A 17635-nucleotide genomic window follows, 5' to 3' on the forward strand; every position below is an offset into this window, starting at 1 on the left:
TTTTTTAAGCTTAGCCTAGGCCCCAGTATAGTTTTCAGGTGGTTTTGCTAACCTCTCTATTTAATAAGAATAACCCAACACAGCCAATACTTTTCTCAAGCATTTTTCTCAGGTTTTTCCCTGCCTATAATAAAACTTTCTACTTCTGATTGCTTTCAAGGTGTGAGCTGCAGCCTTTTTCCTTGGGGTCACTGGGAATGTGCCCACTTGTCATTAGTAGCCTAGATTGGCATCTGGGCCAAAGATGCTTCCTCCCCAGTTTGAGGAACTGGGATAATCACTTTATGTGTGTTTGGGAGGGGGATGGTAGGGGGAATTCCTCTAATGTTATGTTTTGGTATCTGTTCCAGGAAGGGGGGTGGGGGCAGTCACTCTCAGTGGCTCGAACTCTTGTGATACTGTATTAACAGTGGTTTCATCGTTGTCGTTGTTAGGTGCCGTCCAGCCGATTCTGACTCATAGCGACCCTGTACACGACAGAACGAAACATTGCCCAGTCCTGCGCCATCCTTACAATCCTTGTTATGCTTGAGCTCATTGTTGCAGCCACTGTGTCAGTCCACCTCATTGAGGGTCTTCCTCTTTTCTGCTGACCCTGAACTCTGCCAAGCATGATGTCCTTCTCCAGGGAATGATCCCTCCTGACAAGATGTCCAAAGTATGTAGGTCGCAGCCTCACCATCCTTGCCTCTAAGGAGCATTCTGACCGCACTTCTTCCAAGACAGATTTGTTCGTTCTTTTGGCAGTCCATGGTATATCCAATATTCTTTGCCAACACCACAATTCAAAGGCATCAACTCTTCTTCGGTCTTCCTTATTCATTATCCAGCTTTCACATGCACATGATGCGATCGAAAATACCATGACTTGGGTCAGTCGCACCTTAGTCTTCAGGGTGACATCTTTGCTCTTCAACACTTTGAAGAGGTCCTTTGCAGCAGATTTGCCCAATGCAGTGTGTCTTGATTTCATGACTGCTGTTTCCATGGCTGTTGATTGTGGATCCACGTAAAATGAAATCCTTGACAACTTCAGTCTTTTCTCCGTTTATCATGATGTTGTTCTCCAGTTGTGAGAATTTTTATTTTCTTTATGTTGATGTGTAATCCATACTGAAGGCTGTGGTCTTTGATCTTCATTAGTAAGTGGTTCAAGTCCTCTTCACTTTCAGCAAGCAAGGTTGTGTCATCTGCATAATGCAGGTTGTTAATGAGTTTTCCTCCAATCCTGATGCCCCATTCTTCTTCATATAGTCCAGCGTCTCGTATTATTTGTTCAGCATACAGATTAAATAGGTATGGTGAAAGAATACAACCCCGACGCACAGCTTTCCTGACTTTAAACCAATCAGTGTCCCCTTGTTCTGTCCGAGCAACTGCCTCTTGATCTATGTAAAGGTTCCTCACGAGCTCAATTAAGTGTTCTGGAATTCCCATTCTTCTCAGTGTTATCCGTAGTTTATTATGATCCACACAGTCGAATGCCTTTGCACAGTCAATAAAACACAGGTAAACATCCTTCTGGTGTTCTCTGCTTGCAGCCAGGATCCATCTGACATCAGCAATGATATCCCTGGTTCCACGTCCTCTTCTGAATCTGGCCTGAATTTCTGGCAGTTCCCTGTCGATATACTGCTGCAGTCGTTTTTGAATGATCTTCAGCAAAATTTTGCTTGCGTGTGATATTAATGATATTGTTCTATAATGTCCACATTTGGTTGGATCACCTTTCTTGGGAATAGGCATAAATATGGATCTCTTCCAGTCAGTTGGCCAGGAAGCTGTCTTCCATATTTCTTGGCGTAGACGAGTGAGCACCTCCAGCGCTGCATCCATTTGTTGAAACATCTCAATTGATAGTCCATCAATTCCTGGAGCCTTGTTTTTCACCAATGCCTTCAGAACAGCTTGGACTTCTTCCTTCAGTACCATCGGTTCCTGATCATATGCCACCTCTTGAAATGGTTAAACATCGAATAATTCTTTTTGGTATAATGACTGTATTTCTTCCAACTTCTTTTGATGCTTCCTGCGTCATTTAATATTTTCCCCATGGAATCCTTCACTATTGCAACTCGAGGCTTGAATTTTTTCTTCAGTTCTTTCAGCTTGAGAGATGCCGAGTGTGTTCTTCCCTTTTGGTGTTCCATCTCCAGCTCCTTGCACATGTCATTGTAATACTTTACTTTGTCTTCTCAAGATGCTCTTTGAAATCTTCTGTTCAGTTCCTTTACTTCATCAATTCTTCCTTTTGCTTTAGCTGCTCGACACTCAAGAGCAAGTTTCAGAGTCTCCTTTGACATCCATCTTGGTCTTTTCTTTCTTTCCTGTCTTTTCAGTTACCTCTTCCTTTCTTCATGGATGATGTCCTTGATGTCATTCCACAACTCGTCTGGTCTTCCGTCACTAGCGTTCAGTGCGTCAAATCTATTCTTGAGATGGTCTCTAAATTCGGGTGGGATATACTCAAGGTCACATTTTGGCTCTTGTGGACTTGCTCTAATTTTCTTCAGGTTCAGCTTGAACTTGTATTGAGCAATTGATGGTCTGTTCCACAGTCGGCCCCTGGCCTTGTTCTGACTGATGATATTGAGCTTTTCCATCGTCTCTTTCCACCGATGTAGTCAATTTGATTTCTGTGTGTTCCATCTGGCGAGGTCCATGTGTATAGTTGCCGTTTATGTTGGTGAAAGAAGGTATTTGCAATGAAGTCGTTTGTCTTGCAAAATTCTATCATTTCATCTCCAGCATTGTTTCTATCAATCACCAAGGACATATTTTCCAACTACTGATCTTTCTTCGTTTCCAACTTTCACATTAAAATCACCAGTAATTATCAATGCATCTAGATTGCGTGTTCGATCAATTTCAGACTGCAGCAGCTGATAAAAATCTTCTATTCTTCATCTTTGGCCCTAGTGGTTGGTGCATATATTTGAATAATAGTCGTATTAACTGGTCTTCCTTGTAGGCGTATGGATATTGTTCTATCACTTACAGCGTTGTACTTCAGGATAGATCTTGAAACGTTCTTTTCGATGATGAATGCAACACCATTCCTCTTCTAGTTGTCATTCCCAGCATAGTAGACTATATGATTGTCCGATTCAAAATGGCCAATACCAGTCCATTTCAGCTCACTAATGCCTAGGATATCGATGTTTATGAGTTCCATTTCATTTTTGACGATTTCCAATTTTTCTAGATTCATGCTTCTTACATTCCGGGTTCCAATTATTAATGGATGTTTGCAGCTATTTCTTCTCATTTTGAGTCACCACCTCAGCAAACGAAGGTCCCGAAAGCTTTACTCCATCCCCGTCATTAAGGTTGACTCTACTTTGAGGAGGCAGCTCTTCCCCAGTTGTCTTTTGAGTGCCTTCCAACCTGGGGGGCTCGTCTTCCAGCACTATATCAACAATGTTCTGCTGCTATTCATAAGGTTTTCACTGGCAATATTATTCTTTTCAGAAGCAGACTGCTGTGTCCTTCTTCCTAGTCTGTCTTAGTCTGGAAGCTTAGCTGAAACCTGTCCACCATGGGTGACCCTGCTGGTATCTGAATACCAGTGGCATAGCTTCCAACATCACAGCAACACACAAGCCCGCACAGTACGACAAACTGACAAACATGTGGGGGGGTTTCATTATAGCTTGGCTTAATTATGAGGTTTTTAAAGACCAAGCTTGGGCAGCAAGCGCTCAGCTCTCAGCAGGCTACATTATGGGCTCCTTCCTCAGTATGTAATGCCTCAGGCATATTTCTTTTCCAGCATTTTCAAGGTATTTTCTATTTGGAAATTGTTATTGTGTATAATTATTGTTTTCCAAATACATTCTCTTCTTGGGTGTTTGACCCTTTAGACTGGAAAACCCATGACAAAGAACTGTCTGGTTCATTTCAGATAATTGGTACATGCATATGCAAAAAATTGCTGGCTGAGTTCTGCCATGTTAAAATTTAGTAAAACTCTTCCTATATTTCTTGACATAGGAGAAGAATCATTCGGTAATACTATGCTACTAACTAGCCGTGTGAACTTTGGGAGTCTTTTTTTTTTTTATTTTTAAACATCCATTCAGTCATTGACCAGTTTTATTTTGAGTACATTCTGTAAGCCAGGCACTGCGTCCTGGTTTCCTCATCTGTAATACCAGAGAGCTAGACTGGATGCGGAAACCCTGGTGGGATAGTGGTTAGGTGCTACAGCTGCTAACCAAGAGGTCGGCAGTTTGAATCCGCCAGGCGTTCCTTGGAAACTTTATGGGGCAGTTCTACTCTGTCCTGTAGGGTCGCTATGAGTCAGAATTGACTCGATGGCAGTGGGTTGGGTTTAGGATTGGATGCTGCCTATGGGCCAGTCCAGTACAAAATATTATGACTCTTCAGTTCACTTGTGTTTTTTAGTTCCTAAAAATAGCTGAAGTGTATTCCCTTTTAAGATCAAAACCTCCTTCATATTTGTTTAAAGCCACTCTGTATTTAGATTTACAGGTGTGATTTGTATTTGTTTGATACACTAAGCCTTTCATGAGAAGTTATGGTTTATGACATAAACAAATTCAGTCCTTTGAAACACATGTCTTCTTTGTCAAATTTGGTTCGAATCTCTCTCTCGTTTTTGGTGAGAGATGATGTGAGCCATATACAGACTTTGTGTACATAGTGGTGACTCATAGGAGCTCAAAACCTTTTCAAAATCTAGGAGGGTGTCCCCAGAAGGCTTTGCACCAACCACGCTGAACATTCTATTTCAGGGGCACACTGTTGTGACTTTTCCTCAGGCGACAGAGACATCCTTAGGAAATTCTGACGCAAGGTCTTTTTCTACATGTCTCCAGCTTTCCTACTAGAGAGTTCATTCATGTAGACTGAGCATTCAGTGAATTAAAAAACAAAAACAAATACGAATGGTACTTGTATTATGTAGTGTTAAAATAGATAATAATTTTTATTTTGATAACTGTCTAGTTGGCATTTGAATAATATTTTATATTGTTTTGTTTTTTGTTGTGAAAGGAATACACAGTAAAATTCAGAAGGGAAACCCTAGTCTTTCACATTATTGTGAATTGGAGTCATTAGACAATTGTAACTTTGGGAGTCTAGATTTACCCTAAGAAAGGGTGTAGAAATATGGGTAAAAAAGTTGAGCTGGTCAGAGATAGGGTTAGGGATGTCCTTTGGTAATTTCCAAAATGGTACTTGTTCACTGATATTTCTGCTGACCAAAATATGAACTTTTTAGGTGAACTTCATTAGACAAATGGAGCCCCAGAATGCTGCGATCTTTCCTTTTGGGTTATACTAGTATGTTATGCAGATATGTTTTAAATGATCAGGACATAATTTGCAGATGAAAATCATCCTCAATCTAATTTGTAAAAGCAATTAAGTAGCAATAATTATTTTTCAGTGATACAATGGAGCCCTGGTGGCACAGTGGTTAAGAACTTGGTTGCTAAGCAAAAGGTCGTCAGTTGGAATCCATCCACTGCTCCTTGGAAACCCTATGGGACAGTTCTCTGTCCTGTAGGGTCGCCGTGAGTGGGAATCGACTCGAAAGCAGTGTGTTTGGTTTTTTGGTTTTAGAGGTTGCAGGTAAGATAATCCTACTCAAACTAATTTAAATATAATAGGCTAGAATTCTTTATTAAAAACAAAGAGTTCCCAACAAGGTCATTCTAACTCGGGGTGACTCCATGCGTGTCAGTGGGATTGTGCTCCGCGGGGTTTTCAGTGGCCGATTTTTTGGAAGTAGATCACCAGGCCTTTCTTCTGAGGTCCTTCTGGATGGACTTGAACCTCCAGCCTTTCAATTAGCAGCTGAGCATATTAACTGTTTGCACCACCCAGGGACTCCAGGAATTCTTTATAAGATACCCTTTGTCAGACTAAGGAAGGATTCTTTATTCCTAGTTGGCTTAGAGTTTTTAATCATGAATGGTGTTGAATTTCAGCAAGCGTTTTTCTGCATTTCTTAAGTTGATCATGTGCCCTTCCTCATTTATTCTGTTAATGTGGTAGATTACAGGATTAAAAAAGAAATGTTAACCCAACCTGGCATTACTAGAATACACTTATCTTGCTTATAATGTATTATCCATTTTATGGATTGTTGTATTTGATTTTCTAACATTATTAGGATTTTTGCATCTGTATTCACAAGGGACATTGCTTATTGTTTTATTTTGTGATGTCCCTGTTAGGTTTTGGTACCAAGGGACTGCCCACCCATAAAATGGGCTGGGAGGCGTTCCTGTCTTCTCTATTCTGTAGAAATTTGGTGTTCTTTCTTTCTCAGAGGTTTGATAGATGTTACCATTAAAGCCATCTGGGCCTGGATTTTTCTTAACGGGAACATTTTAAAATTATGGATTCAATTTCTTTAATACTTGTAGAACTACTCAGATTTTCTAGTTTAGCTTGTGCCAGTTTTTGATAAGTTCTCTTTTTCTAAACATTTGTCCATTTTATCTCGATTTTCATATTTATTGATATAAAGTGGTTCATAATATTTTATTGTCTGTAGTGTCTAGAGATTTTCATCATTTAACTTCTGACATTGGTTACTTGCCAATTTCAGGGATTTATCATTTTTTTGTCTTTTGAAAGAATGATCTTAACTTTGTTGATCCCTTCAATTTTATGTTTGTTTACTTTTCCGTTACTTTTTGCTCTTTATTTATTTCAATTAAAAAAAATTTTTTTTTAATTTCTTGAGGTTGAGGCTTAGATCACTGACTTCCAGCCTTTCTCTTTTGAGTATGTGGATTTAAAACTGTACATTTCCTTCTAAGCATAGCTTTTCCTGAGCATCACATGGGTTTCAGACTTTTTTATCCCTGAGATCTGTCCGCTGTACCGTCCTAATACAGTGTGGCATTTTGGGGTGAGAAGAGCGTGACCATCAGACCAGTAGAATCCGTAACCTTTGGGTGGGTGATTATGACAAAAAGTTTATATTTGGGTGGAGGTGGGAGAGGGGTTACATGTAATATCAAATTTCATATGTTTTATTTTGTTCTCAGAAGCAGTGATGTATGACGAGGATAAGATGATTGTTAGAAGAATAAAAACGGAAAAACCGGTTGCTGTCAAGTCAGTTCTGACTCATAGCGACCCTGTAGGACAGAATAGAACTACCCCATAGAGTTTCCAAGGAGTGCCTGGTGGATTCAAACTGCCGACCTTTTGGTTAGCGGCCATAGTGCTTAATCACTATGCCACCAGGGTCTCCTGTTAGAAGAATAGGGCATTTAAAAATAATTGTAGAGTAATTAAAGGAAGATTGGTATCTCTGAGGAAAAACGGAGAATTTGATATGACAGCTTCTTATAAGGATCACCTTTAGGAAGAGATTCTTTGGTTCTGGAAGTCAAAGGGAAACATTACCTTAGACATTTAAATAAATCCCATGTCAGGTCAAGTATTTGTATTATATCTTGGCATTTATAAAATAAACATGAAAAAGATTTAGGGTGTGATTACTTAGCATTAAAAATGTCATGTTTTATAGAAATTAATGCCTTATTATTCTAATAGAAAATTTGACACAAGATCCAGAATCATTTTGCAGTCATATGGCGACTTTTATTACAGATCTTTACCATATTGGATAATGAGCTATATGGCCTATAATTGGTACTTTAGTCTTGTTGGAAAACAGCCAGTCTACTCGAAGTATGTGTACAAATGATTTAGTACTTTAATCCACATTGGCAATAAAAATATCTCTAATTTCTTTTTCTTTTAGAAAATTTTTACTACTGGAGATATCAACAAAGATGGGAAGCTGGATTTTGAAGAATTTATGAAGTACCTTAAAGACCATGAGAAAAAAATGAAACTGGCCTTTAAGAGTTTGGACAAAAACAATGATGGTGTGTCTTCTGTTTTTTTTTTCCTATTTATCACCAGCTGTGAAGAAGCACTTTGCATGCCTTCAAATTGTAAAATGATATATATTTTTAGATGATAGTTTTGTGCTAATACTTGTTTTTCTTAGTAATGTGATTTTTATATAGAGCGTTTTTTTTTTTTTAATGAAGAAAACTTATAGATGGTTTTGTCCACAGAATTAAAAACTGCAGGTAGGAATTTTTGTAAAATATTAACTATTGAACATTTCACTGATTTGACTTCAAAATTTGTGTTAAAATAATTATGTTTCCTTGCTTTTTGGGCAAGAGAGGTTTATTTGTATATAGACATGAATATCATATATTCTAAAATTATAAAGAAACCTTTCAGATTATCTTACATTTAATAGTCTTTTTGAAGGAATTAGTTTTAAGAAGATACTCTCTGATCCTGAAAATTAGAGGAGAAAATTAAATATAGATGTCTGGTTGGAATTAAGGTTTCTCTTTTTTTTTATTTAGCTTAATAGCTGGGAGTCAAAGGCCCAGTTGTATAGAGCAATAGCAAGGACCACAGCAGGAAAAAGGGAGAAGTCATGAAACCTTCATCACCAGAGAGAGCCTTTTATAGGAAGAGGGAATTTATTTAAATAAATGTAGCCTCTAACCCCACCCTACTTAAGAATAGTCATAGCCATTCTATTCACGGACTTTTTTTTTTAATAATTTTTATTGTGCTTTAAGTGAGTTTTCAAATCAAGCCAGTCTCTCGCATATAAACTTATATACACGTTACTACATACTCCCAATTACTCTCCCACAATGAGACAGCCCGCTCCCTCCTTCCAGTCTCTCTTTTCGTGACCATTTTGCCAGCTTCTAACCCCCTCTACCCTCTCATCTCTCCTCCAGGCAGGAGATGCCAACATAGTCTTAGTTGTCCACCTGATGCAAGTAGCTCGCTTCTCATCAGCATCTCTCTCCAACCCATTGTTCTATTCAGAGTTCTTATTCAAGAAACAAAGTGAGCAAAAATTTGGTTTATATCAGGAATTGGTAAACTTTTTCTATAAAGGGCCAGATAGTAAGCATTTTAGCTTTGTGCGCCATGCATTCCCTGTTGCAATACTTGTCTCTCTGGTTGTAGCTTAAAATCAACCATCAACAATATGTAAATGAATGGGCATGGCTGTGTTCCAATGAAACTTTATTTACAAAAACAAGAAGTGGGCCTGGTTTGGCTCAAAGGATTGTATTTGCTGGTGTCTGGTTTATACTGAATATTAACTTCAGTTGGATTCAAAGCAAGTTTCTTCAAACATATAACTAAACCCTTTGAAAGGTTTTGATGAGTTTTAAAGTTTGATTCGCCAGTGATGAACTTGTGAAGCATCTCATAACATGGAGGAATTTGGAGGGCATTATACTGAGTGAAATAAGTCAATCACAAAAGGACAAATATTGTATGAGACCACTACTGTAAAAACTCATGAAAAAGTTTACAGTCAAAAAGAAACAATATTTGATGGTTAAGAGGGAGGGAAGAGGTGGGGATGGAAAAACACTTAATAAACAATAGATAAGTGGAAACTTTGGTGAAGGATAAGACAGTACACAATACTGGGGAAGTCAGCACAACCTGTATGAGGCAAGGTCGTGGTAGCTCCATACACACATCCAAAGTCCCTGAGGGACTGAATTGCTGTGTGCTGGGGGCATTGGGGACCATGGTCTTAGGAAACGTCTAGCTCAATTGGCATAACATAGTTTATAAAGGAAATGTTCTACATTCTACTTTGGTGAGTAGCGTCTGGGGTCTGAGAAGTCTATAAGTGGCCATCTAGGATACTCCACTGGCCTCACCCCTTCGGGAGCAAGGAAGAATGAAGAAAACTGAAGATATAAAGGAAAGATTAGTCCAAAGGACTAATGGACCACCTCTACCACAGCCTCCACCAGACTGAGTCCAGAACAACAAGACGGTGCCAGGCTACCACCACTGACTGCTCTGACAGGGATCACTATAGAGGGTCCTGGACAGAGCTAGAGAAAAATGTAGAACAAAATTCTAACTCAAATAGAAAGACCAGACTTGCTGGCCTGACAGAGACTGGAGAAACTCTGAGAGTATGGCCCCCAGGCACCTTTTCAGCTCAGTAATGAAGTCACTCCTGAGGTTCACCCTTCAGCCAAAGATTAAACAGGCCCATGGAACAAAACGAGATTAAAGGGCACACCAGCCCTGGGGCGGGGACTGGAACGCAGAAGGGAACAGGAAAGCTGGTAATAGGGAACCCAGGGTTGTGAAGGGAGAGTGTTGACATGTCATGGGGTTGTTAACCAATGTCATAGAACAGTGTGTATACTAACTGTTCGATGAGAAACTAGTTTGTTCTGTAGACCATCATCTAAAGTACAAAAAAAAAAAAAAAACCTGTGATTCTCAGCCAGGGAGAGCTGAGTTTGTGGTGGAAGGAAGTACTATTGGGACATTTGCTGTCTCTCATAAGTTTTATATTGTTGTTGTTGTTGTTAGGTGCCGTCAAATCAATTTCAACTCATAGTGACCCCATGTGTTACAGAGTAGAACTGCGCCATCAGGTTTTCTAGGCTGTCATCTGTACGAGAGCAGATAGTCAGGTCTTTCTCCTGCCAAGCTGTTGGTGGTTCTAACCACCAACCTTTTGGTAAACAGCTGAGCACTCTTAACCCTTGCGCCATCAGGGCTGCATAAACCTTGTATTACATGTCCCCAGCACTAGCCTTGGCTTCAGTCTCCTTGCAAAATCCAATTCCTACAATCAATTTTCCTACTTCTGCACGAGCTTTCATCCTACCCTGGACTCTACAGTTCAGTTTCAGAGATGTCTCTATATAGTTAGGGCGGACAGTAGCAGGGGGATGGGGCATCCCAGGGTCGTCTGCCAGATAATTAGAGGTCAGCCGTCCCAGTACTTGACGTTGTGTGCACATAAGTATTCCGTCGCAGAAAATTCTAAATGAACTAGAAGAAATCATTACAGATGAAATTTTAGTGATAAATTTGTAGTAAGTGCAAACAATTTCTTCTTAGTTATCTTGTTTGTATATTTTAAAACGATTTCCAATTACAGGTTCCTATTTTTATTGATCAGCCTTCCTTAAGGCAAAGCATGTGTCTCTTTAGGAGTGCAGTTCTAAAGGAGAACGTTCAGAGTGGTATTTCAGGAATCTCATTGCTAACAGATGGCTGCCTCTGACGCTCCTTGAGGTGTCCACATTCTCAGTGCTGCTCCTTTCCTCTCCCCCAGGAAGAGTCTCTCCACATCCTGCCATTTCTTCAAGGTCCTTCTCTTAAATGAAGTCTTTCTTCCTTTCACTAATAACTAACAGTGATTTTCTTCTTCTGGAAAGCTTTGCCATTAGGACTGGTTTGGCTGCAGATCCTCCTTTACTTTGTTTCATTTCATGAGTATTAGTCTTAGAATCTCCATACATTTATGAACTGTTTAAGGGAAATACATTATTACTTCTTTTTTTTTTGCTTATATTTTCTTTCTTCTTATCCTCTGGTTCTCCTTATGTCTGCAAACATGGCTCCAATTTCCTTAATCCTAATAATTTTTTCCTCTTCCATTTTCCTTCTTTCCCAGCTGTCTTTATTTTTGATGCCAGATTTCTCAAGATGATTGTCCATATTCTTTGGTTCCATTTCCTCATTTTCTACTTTCTCCTTAACCCGGTGCAATATGACTTTATACATAATAAGTGTCTAAAAAAAATGCATACTTTTAAAATTAATAGATCCTGGATTTAGTTTAATTGAATTTACCACAGAGTCAAAATATCTCGATTCGAATCTCTCAGCTCTGCTAGTTCTTGATTGTGCTACTTGGCAAGGCCACGTAAAATCTGTCTCTTTTTCTCTCAAAAGGAATATTATTATTTACCTGTAAGGTGGTTGTAATTGTTAAATGAATAATGCATGCATCCTTGTTTGATGTATTTGTTAAATGCTGAATACTGATTTTGCAATATGTAAATCCATATCTCACTTAATTACATAATTTTGCCTTCATCAGTTCAGGGCTTTCTTTTATAAAATGAGAGATTTAAAATTCATGGTTTTAAGGTCCTTATCAATTCTGAGTTAATGATCTTTTCACCTTTTTAAAGGGAAAATTGAGGCCTCAGAGATTGTCCAGTCTCTCCAGACACTGGGTCTGACTATTTCTGAAAAACAAGCAGAGTTGATCCTTCAGAGGTAAGCTCTTCATCTTATTGACAGTTGTCTTTTGGCTTTGGTTTTAATATCCTGCATTAGAGGTTTATGTTTTTAAGTGTGGCTTTTAAACAACTCCCTACACCTCACCGTTCCTCATTTATGCACATCCAACATCTTTCTGTTTTCGTTCCTTTTCATTTTGAATGTACAGGTATCTCTATAGTGTATTGTTGTTAGTGTGTGCTGTCGAGTCAATTTTGATGCATAGTGACCCTATATGATAGAGTAAAGCTTCCTCATATGGTTTCCTCGGCTGTTATCTTTACCGGAGCAGATCGTCAGGTCTTTTCTCCTTCAGAGCTGCTGAGTGGGTTCGAACTGCCAGCCTTTTGTTAGCTGCTGAGCGCTTAACCACTGCGCCACCAAGGCGACCCTATAGGACAGAGTAGACTGCCTCATAGGGTTTCAGAGGAGCAGTTGGTGGATTCATACTGCCAACCTTTTGATTAGCACCTGATCGCTTAACCATTGCGCCACCAGGGCTCCTTATCTGAAGTGTAGGAATGGGAAATATACCCCCAGACTGGATTCTTTCTTGCAAGGTCACAAGGCACAGTGAAATGGCAATAAGTTGTTAAATCCGTAGATGAAGAGCTAAGAACTTTGCTGTTGCCCTTCCCCCTTCATTTGGTCTCTAATGTGACAGTAGAACACATTGTTCGAGGAGTCTAGCAGGTTCATGGTATTATTTAACCTATGCCTGACCAGGTAAGAGGGGAATTCCAAAGCTCTCCTGGCTAGCAGAGAAAGAATTTGAACATTATTGCCTGGGGCAATCAATTCATCTATTTAGTCAGTCAGACTTTGACAGATTTAAGATTTTATTTCATAGGATATATTAAACTCCTTTGTTACAAACACGCCAGGAACCAATTTTTTATAACAGAAAATAGGCAAAGACAGTTACATTATAGTAATATTCTTGTGGATGTTCGTAGTTTTCAACACTATCTAACGGTTCTTTTCTAACTGGCTTTATTGTCTGATTTATCTCCTTTGATATCTGTTCCAGTAGCATTTTTCTCTTTTCTAACTGTTTAGAATTTCTTTTATAAGCAGATGTTCAATAAACCAAAAAAAAAACCAAACCCAGTGCTGTCGAGTCGATTCCGACTCATAGCGACCCTATAGGACAGAGTAGAACTGCCCCATAGAGTTTCCAAGGAGCGCCTCACTCATTCAAACTTTGGTTAGCAGCTGTAGCACTTAACCACTACGCCACCAGGGTTTCCAGATGTTCAATAGGAGGGCTTTAAGTCTCAGGGCGGAGCACGGAGTTACTCTTTTTAGCTCTGGATGAGAAAGGGTTTCCTGAGGAAATGAAAAGCAAAAAGATGAAAAGGAGATAAACAGAATTTTGACAGTGGGATAAGGGGTGTATAATATTCTGCGTGTAAAGACAGATTCTTCCTGTAAAGTGAAGGTGTTTGTCTAACTCTAAGGCCAGAAATCATATTCCTGTTTATACCCTTTGATAGTTTTAGAGATAACACAGTTTCCAAGCTGGAGCTTCATACTATACCAAAGGCAACACAGAGGGATAGATGCTTAAAAGGAGCTACACACACACACGTACCTACACAGATATGTTTTATGACACATTTGTGTTGAGATATAATCCCATAATGTAAAAGTCAGTCTTTAAAATGTACAATTCAGTAACTGGTAGTATATTCAAAGAATTGTGAAATCACCACCACCACCTAATTTCAGAATGTTTTCATCACTCAAAAAGTAACCCCACACCCATTAGCAGTCACTCCTCACTCCTCCTCCCCCCATTCTATGGCAATTACTAATCTACTCAGGTCCTACTCTGGATGCTTAGTATATATAAAAAATATATATATAGAATCATGTAATATGTGGCCTTTTGTTTCTTTTTTCACTTAGCGTGATGTTTTCAAGGTTCAACCATGTTGTAGCATGTATCACCACTCAATTCCTTTTTCTTTTTAGCTGATTAATATTCTGATATATATATGTGTCTGTGTGTATATATCACATTTTATTTATCACTCATCAGTTGATAGACATTTGGATTGTTTCTACTTTTTTGACCATGATGAATAATGCGTCTGTGAACATTCATGCACAGGATTTTCTATGAACGTATGTTTTCATTTCTCTTGGGTATGTACTTAGGAGTACGATTTCTGGGTTATATGGTAACTCCAGGCATTGTTTTATTCAGTTGTCCATAGGGTCACTGGGAGTCACAGCTGACTTGGCAGCACCTAATAACAACTATGTTTAACGTTTTGAAGAATTGCTGAACTGTTTTTCAAAGTGGCTTCGCCATTTTACAATCCTACCAGCTATGTATGAAGGTTCCAATTTCTCCACATTTTCACAACACTTGTTATTGTCCATTTTTCTGATTTTAACCATCTTAATGGGTGTGAGAAGTCCTGGTGGCATAGTGGTTAAGTTCTTGGCTGCTAACCAAAAGGTCAGAGGTATGAACCTATCAGCCGCTCTGTGGGAGAAAGATGTGGCAGTCTGCTTCTGTAAAGATTTATAGCCTTGGAAACTTGAAGGGGACAGTTCTACTCTGTCCTGTGGGGTCACTGTGAGTTGGAATTGACTAGGTAATCAGTATCTAAGAGAGAGGTTACTTGTGTAGTTGAAACATAGCTTCCCAATTGCATCTTTTCAGTAGAAGCTGTGTGTGGGGAGTAGCTGAAATAGGAATCACTTGTATCATGTATATCTTTATCTTCTGCTTTCATATAAAAAGACATTTTCTTTTAGGCTTTCATCTCCCTCTCTCTTCCCTCCTATTTTCTTATCTCTAGGTCTTTCCCTACATTTATTGAGACCTCAACACCTGAATCCTGGGAGACTTTAGTATTCAACTAGATCACTCATTTTTCATCTAGCTTCAGTGTTCTTTGCCTTCCTCAGCCCCTAAGACTTTCATTTCCATTCTGCTTCAGTAACCCACTTCCATAACCCATAAGTTATGAGTGTGTCATAACTTGAAACTACTCTTCCTCAGTTATGGATTGAATTGTACCCCCTAAAACATGTGTTGTAGATCCTAACCTGTGTGGTTATAATCCCATTTGAAAATGGGTTTTCTTTATGTTAATGAGACATTATTAGTGTAGGGTGTATTTTGAGTCAATCTCTTTTGAGATATAAAAGAGATTAAACAAGCGAGCGAGCAGAGATGGTGGAAGATAGATGCCACAGCACATGAAGATCACTCGGGAACCAAGGGACAAGGACATTCCCCCGGAACCGGCAGAGAGAGAAAGCCTTCCCCTAGAGCTGGTACCCTGAATTCAGACTTCAAGCCTCCTAAACTATGAGAAAATAAACTTCTGTTTGTTAAAGCCACCTACTTGTAGTATTTCTGTTATAGCATCACTAGGTGACTAAGACCTCCTCTGTAGTTTTCAACACCTGTATCTTACTCTCTGACCCCTCTTCTTCCAGATTTTACAGTCTTACTCACACTGTACTTGCTATATGACCTACAGACTTCTTGTCCCTTCGTTTCCACCAGCTCATCGGTCGCCCCTTGATCTAGTTCCTTCCACACACCCATTTGCTTTCCCCTAGTCTTGAAGCAGCCCCACCAGTTGCCTTACTTGCCTCAACGTTAGGGCTTTTAAACATTTCTAGAAACACTATAGATTAAAAAAAAAAACTGCTAAAATGTATGGTCTTGGTTCTCAACGGGATCTCAGTGCTGAAGCTTTGGATATCCATGTTCCTGCTCACCTTCTTCTTCCATTCCCCACGGTGACTCTTGCACAAATTTACTATTTTTTAAAACTGTCTCTCACTCTCTTAGACTGACCATTCTCTGTTCCTTTGAAGAGGTAATTAAGCTAGTAATGTGAGAAGTCTGTGACTATACTCCAACCAAGATTGTCTTTTATTTCTTTGAATTCTCTAAAGTCTTTTCCAACTTGGGGCCTTTGTACTTGCTGTTCCCACTACCTAAATGGCTAACACCTTCCTCACATCCCTTATTAGCCTTTAGTTCTCACCTCAAAGAGATCTATCACCTTACCTAAATTAGCCCCTCTCCCACTCTTGACTGGTTATTTATCTGAGCAACTTGTTTCTCTGTTCCTGGCTCTCATCGGTAGCAACCATTGGCTTGTGCATTTTGTATTTTGTGTAGCTTAGTGATTAGAAGTACAGTTTCTGGAGCCAGAACGCCTGGGTTCAGATACTTAGTTTCACTCCATTTATTAGCTTTGTGACTGTGGACAAAACACTTAACCTCTCTTTGCCTGTAAAACGGAGACAGTCGTAAATACATAGGCTTATTATAAGGTTAAATGAATGAATAACATGTGAAGTGCTTAGAACAATGCCTAGCAAATACTCAATGAATTCAGTGAATGTTAGCTGCTATTTGCTATTATTTAGTGCCTGTTTTTCATACTACATTGTAAGATTTCATAAGGACACAGACCATATCTACCTTGTTAATTAACTACTCTGTGCCCAGCACTCATCAATGGTGGGTCCTCGGAAAATATTGAAGAATGCGTTGGGAAATGAGTGGAAGTTACCCTACTGTAAAAGAGTGGGTGGAAGGACATTCTAGTAAAGGAAAGGGCATGTGAACAGACCATATTTGGGGAATGGGGTTGAACAGTGGTTTTTGGGGTGCTTTCTGTACTAAACTGGTGTCTATTTCTTAGCTTTGGGCTGTTTGAGCAGTCCATTGGAAACAACCATGAACAAATAATAAGGACCAATCTGTGGGGTTTAAGAAAAAGGAAAACTGAAATACTAGACAATAATAATACCACACAAGTTAAAAAAAAAAATTTTTTTTAAAGGAGAGGATAATTGTTTTAAACTGTTTTAAGAGTCTTGTCTGATTCAGGGTGCGGGTCAAAATACTAACTTTAGGCTTTGTTATGTGTACATGGTAAAATTTCAAGGTGCAGTGGTCAAAGTGCTTGGCTGCTAGGTGAAAGGTCAGTGGTTCAAATCCTCCAGCCACTCTACAGGAGAAAGATGTGGCAGCCTGCTTCTGAAAAGATTTACAGCCTTAGAAATCCAAGGGGGCAGTTCTATTCTGCCCTGTAGGGTCGCTATGAGTCGGAATTAACTCAATGGCAGTGGGGTTTGGTTTTATGGGAACTGAGTATATAACTTCCAAACCAGGGAGGGAAAACAATGAATAAGAAAATAAATACATGAAGAAATAGAAAAGTCAGACAATCTAACAAAAAGGAGAAAGGAGGAAAAAAACTTCAAAGAGAGACCAACACAAATGGAAAGCAAAAAGTAAAGGGAGAAATATGTTCAAATACAATAAGTGTGCTCTACAGTAATGTTGGATCCTGTTTTCCCTTTGCCTCCATTCTCAAATGAGGGCAGGCTAAATAAAGGTCTTATTTTCTGCGGGAAGAGCCCTGGTGACCCAGTAGTTGAACACTCAGCTGCTAACCTAAATGTTGGTGATTCAAACCCACCAGCTGCTCTGTGGGGAAAAGAAATGTGGCAGTCTGCTTCCTTAAAGATGACAGCC

General features: G+C 39.3%; 1 protein-coding gene across 2 annotated transcripts in view; it reads left to right on the forward strand.

Moving 5' to 3' along the window:
- SLC25A24 (solute carrier family 25 member 24) overlaps positions 1 to 17635 on the forward strand; it is a 66613-nt gene that overhangs the window by 15715 nt on the left and 33263 nt on the right. For both annotated transcript variants that reach the window (XM_049880204.1, XM_049880205.1), the window contains exons 2-3: positions 7757 to 7883; positions 12018 to 12105. In XM_049880204.1, coding sequence (XP_049736161.1) covers positions 7757 to 7883; positions 12018 to 12105 — 215 coding nt within the window. The remainder of the gene's footprint in view (positions 1 to 7756; positions 7884 to 12017; positions 12106 to 17635) is intronic.

This window comes from Elephas maximus, chromosome 3, assembly GCF_024166365.1.
Source record: "Elephas maximus indicus isolate mEleMax1 chromosome 3, mEleMax1 primary haplotype, whole genome shotgun sequence".
Lineage (NCBI taxonomy): Eukaryota > Metazoa > Chordata > Mammalia > Proboscidea > Elephantidae > Elephas > Elephas maximus.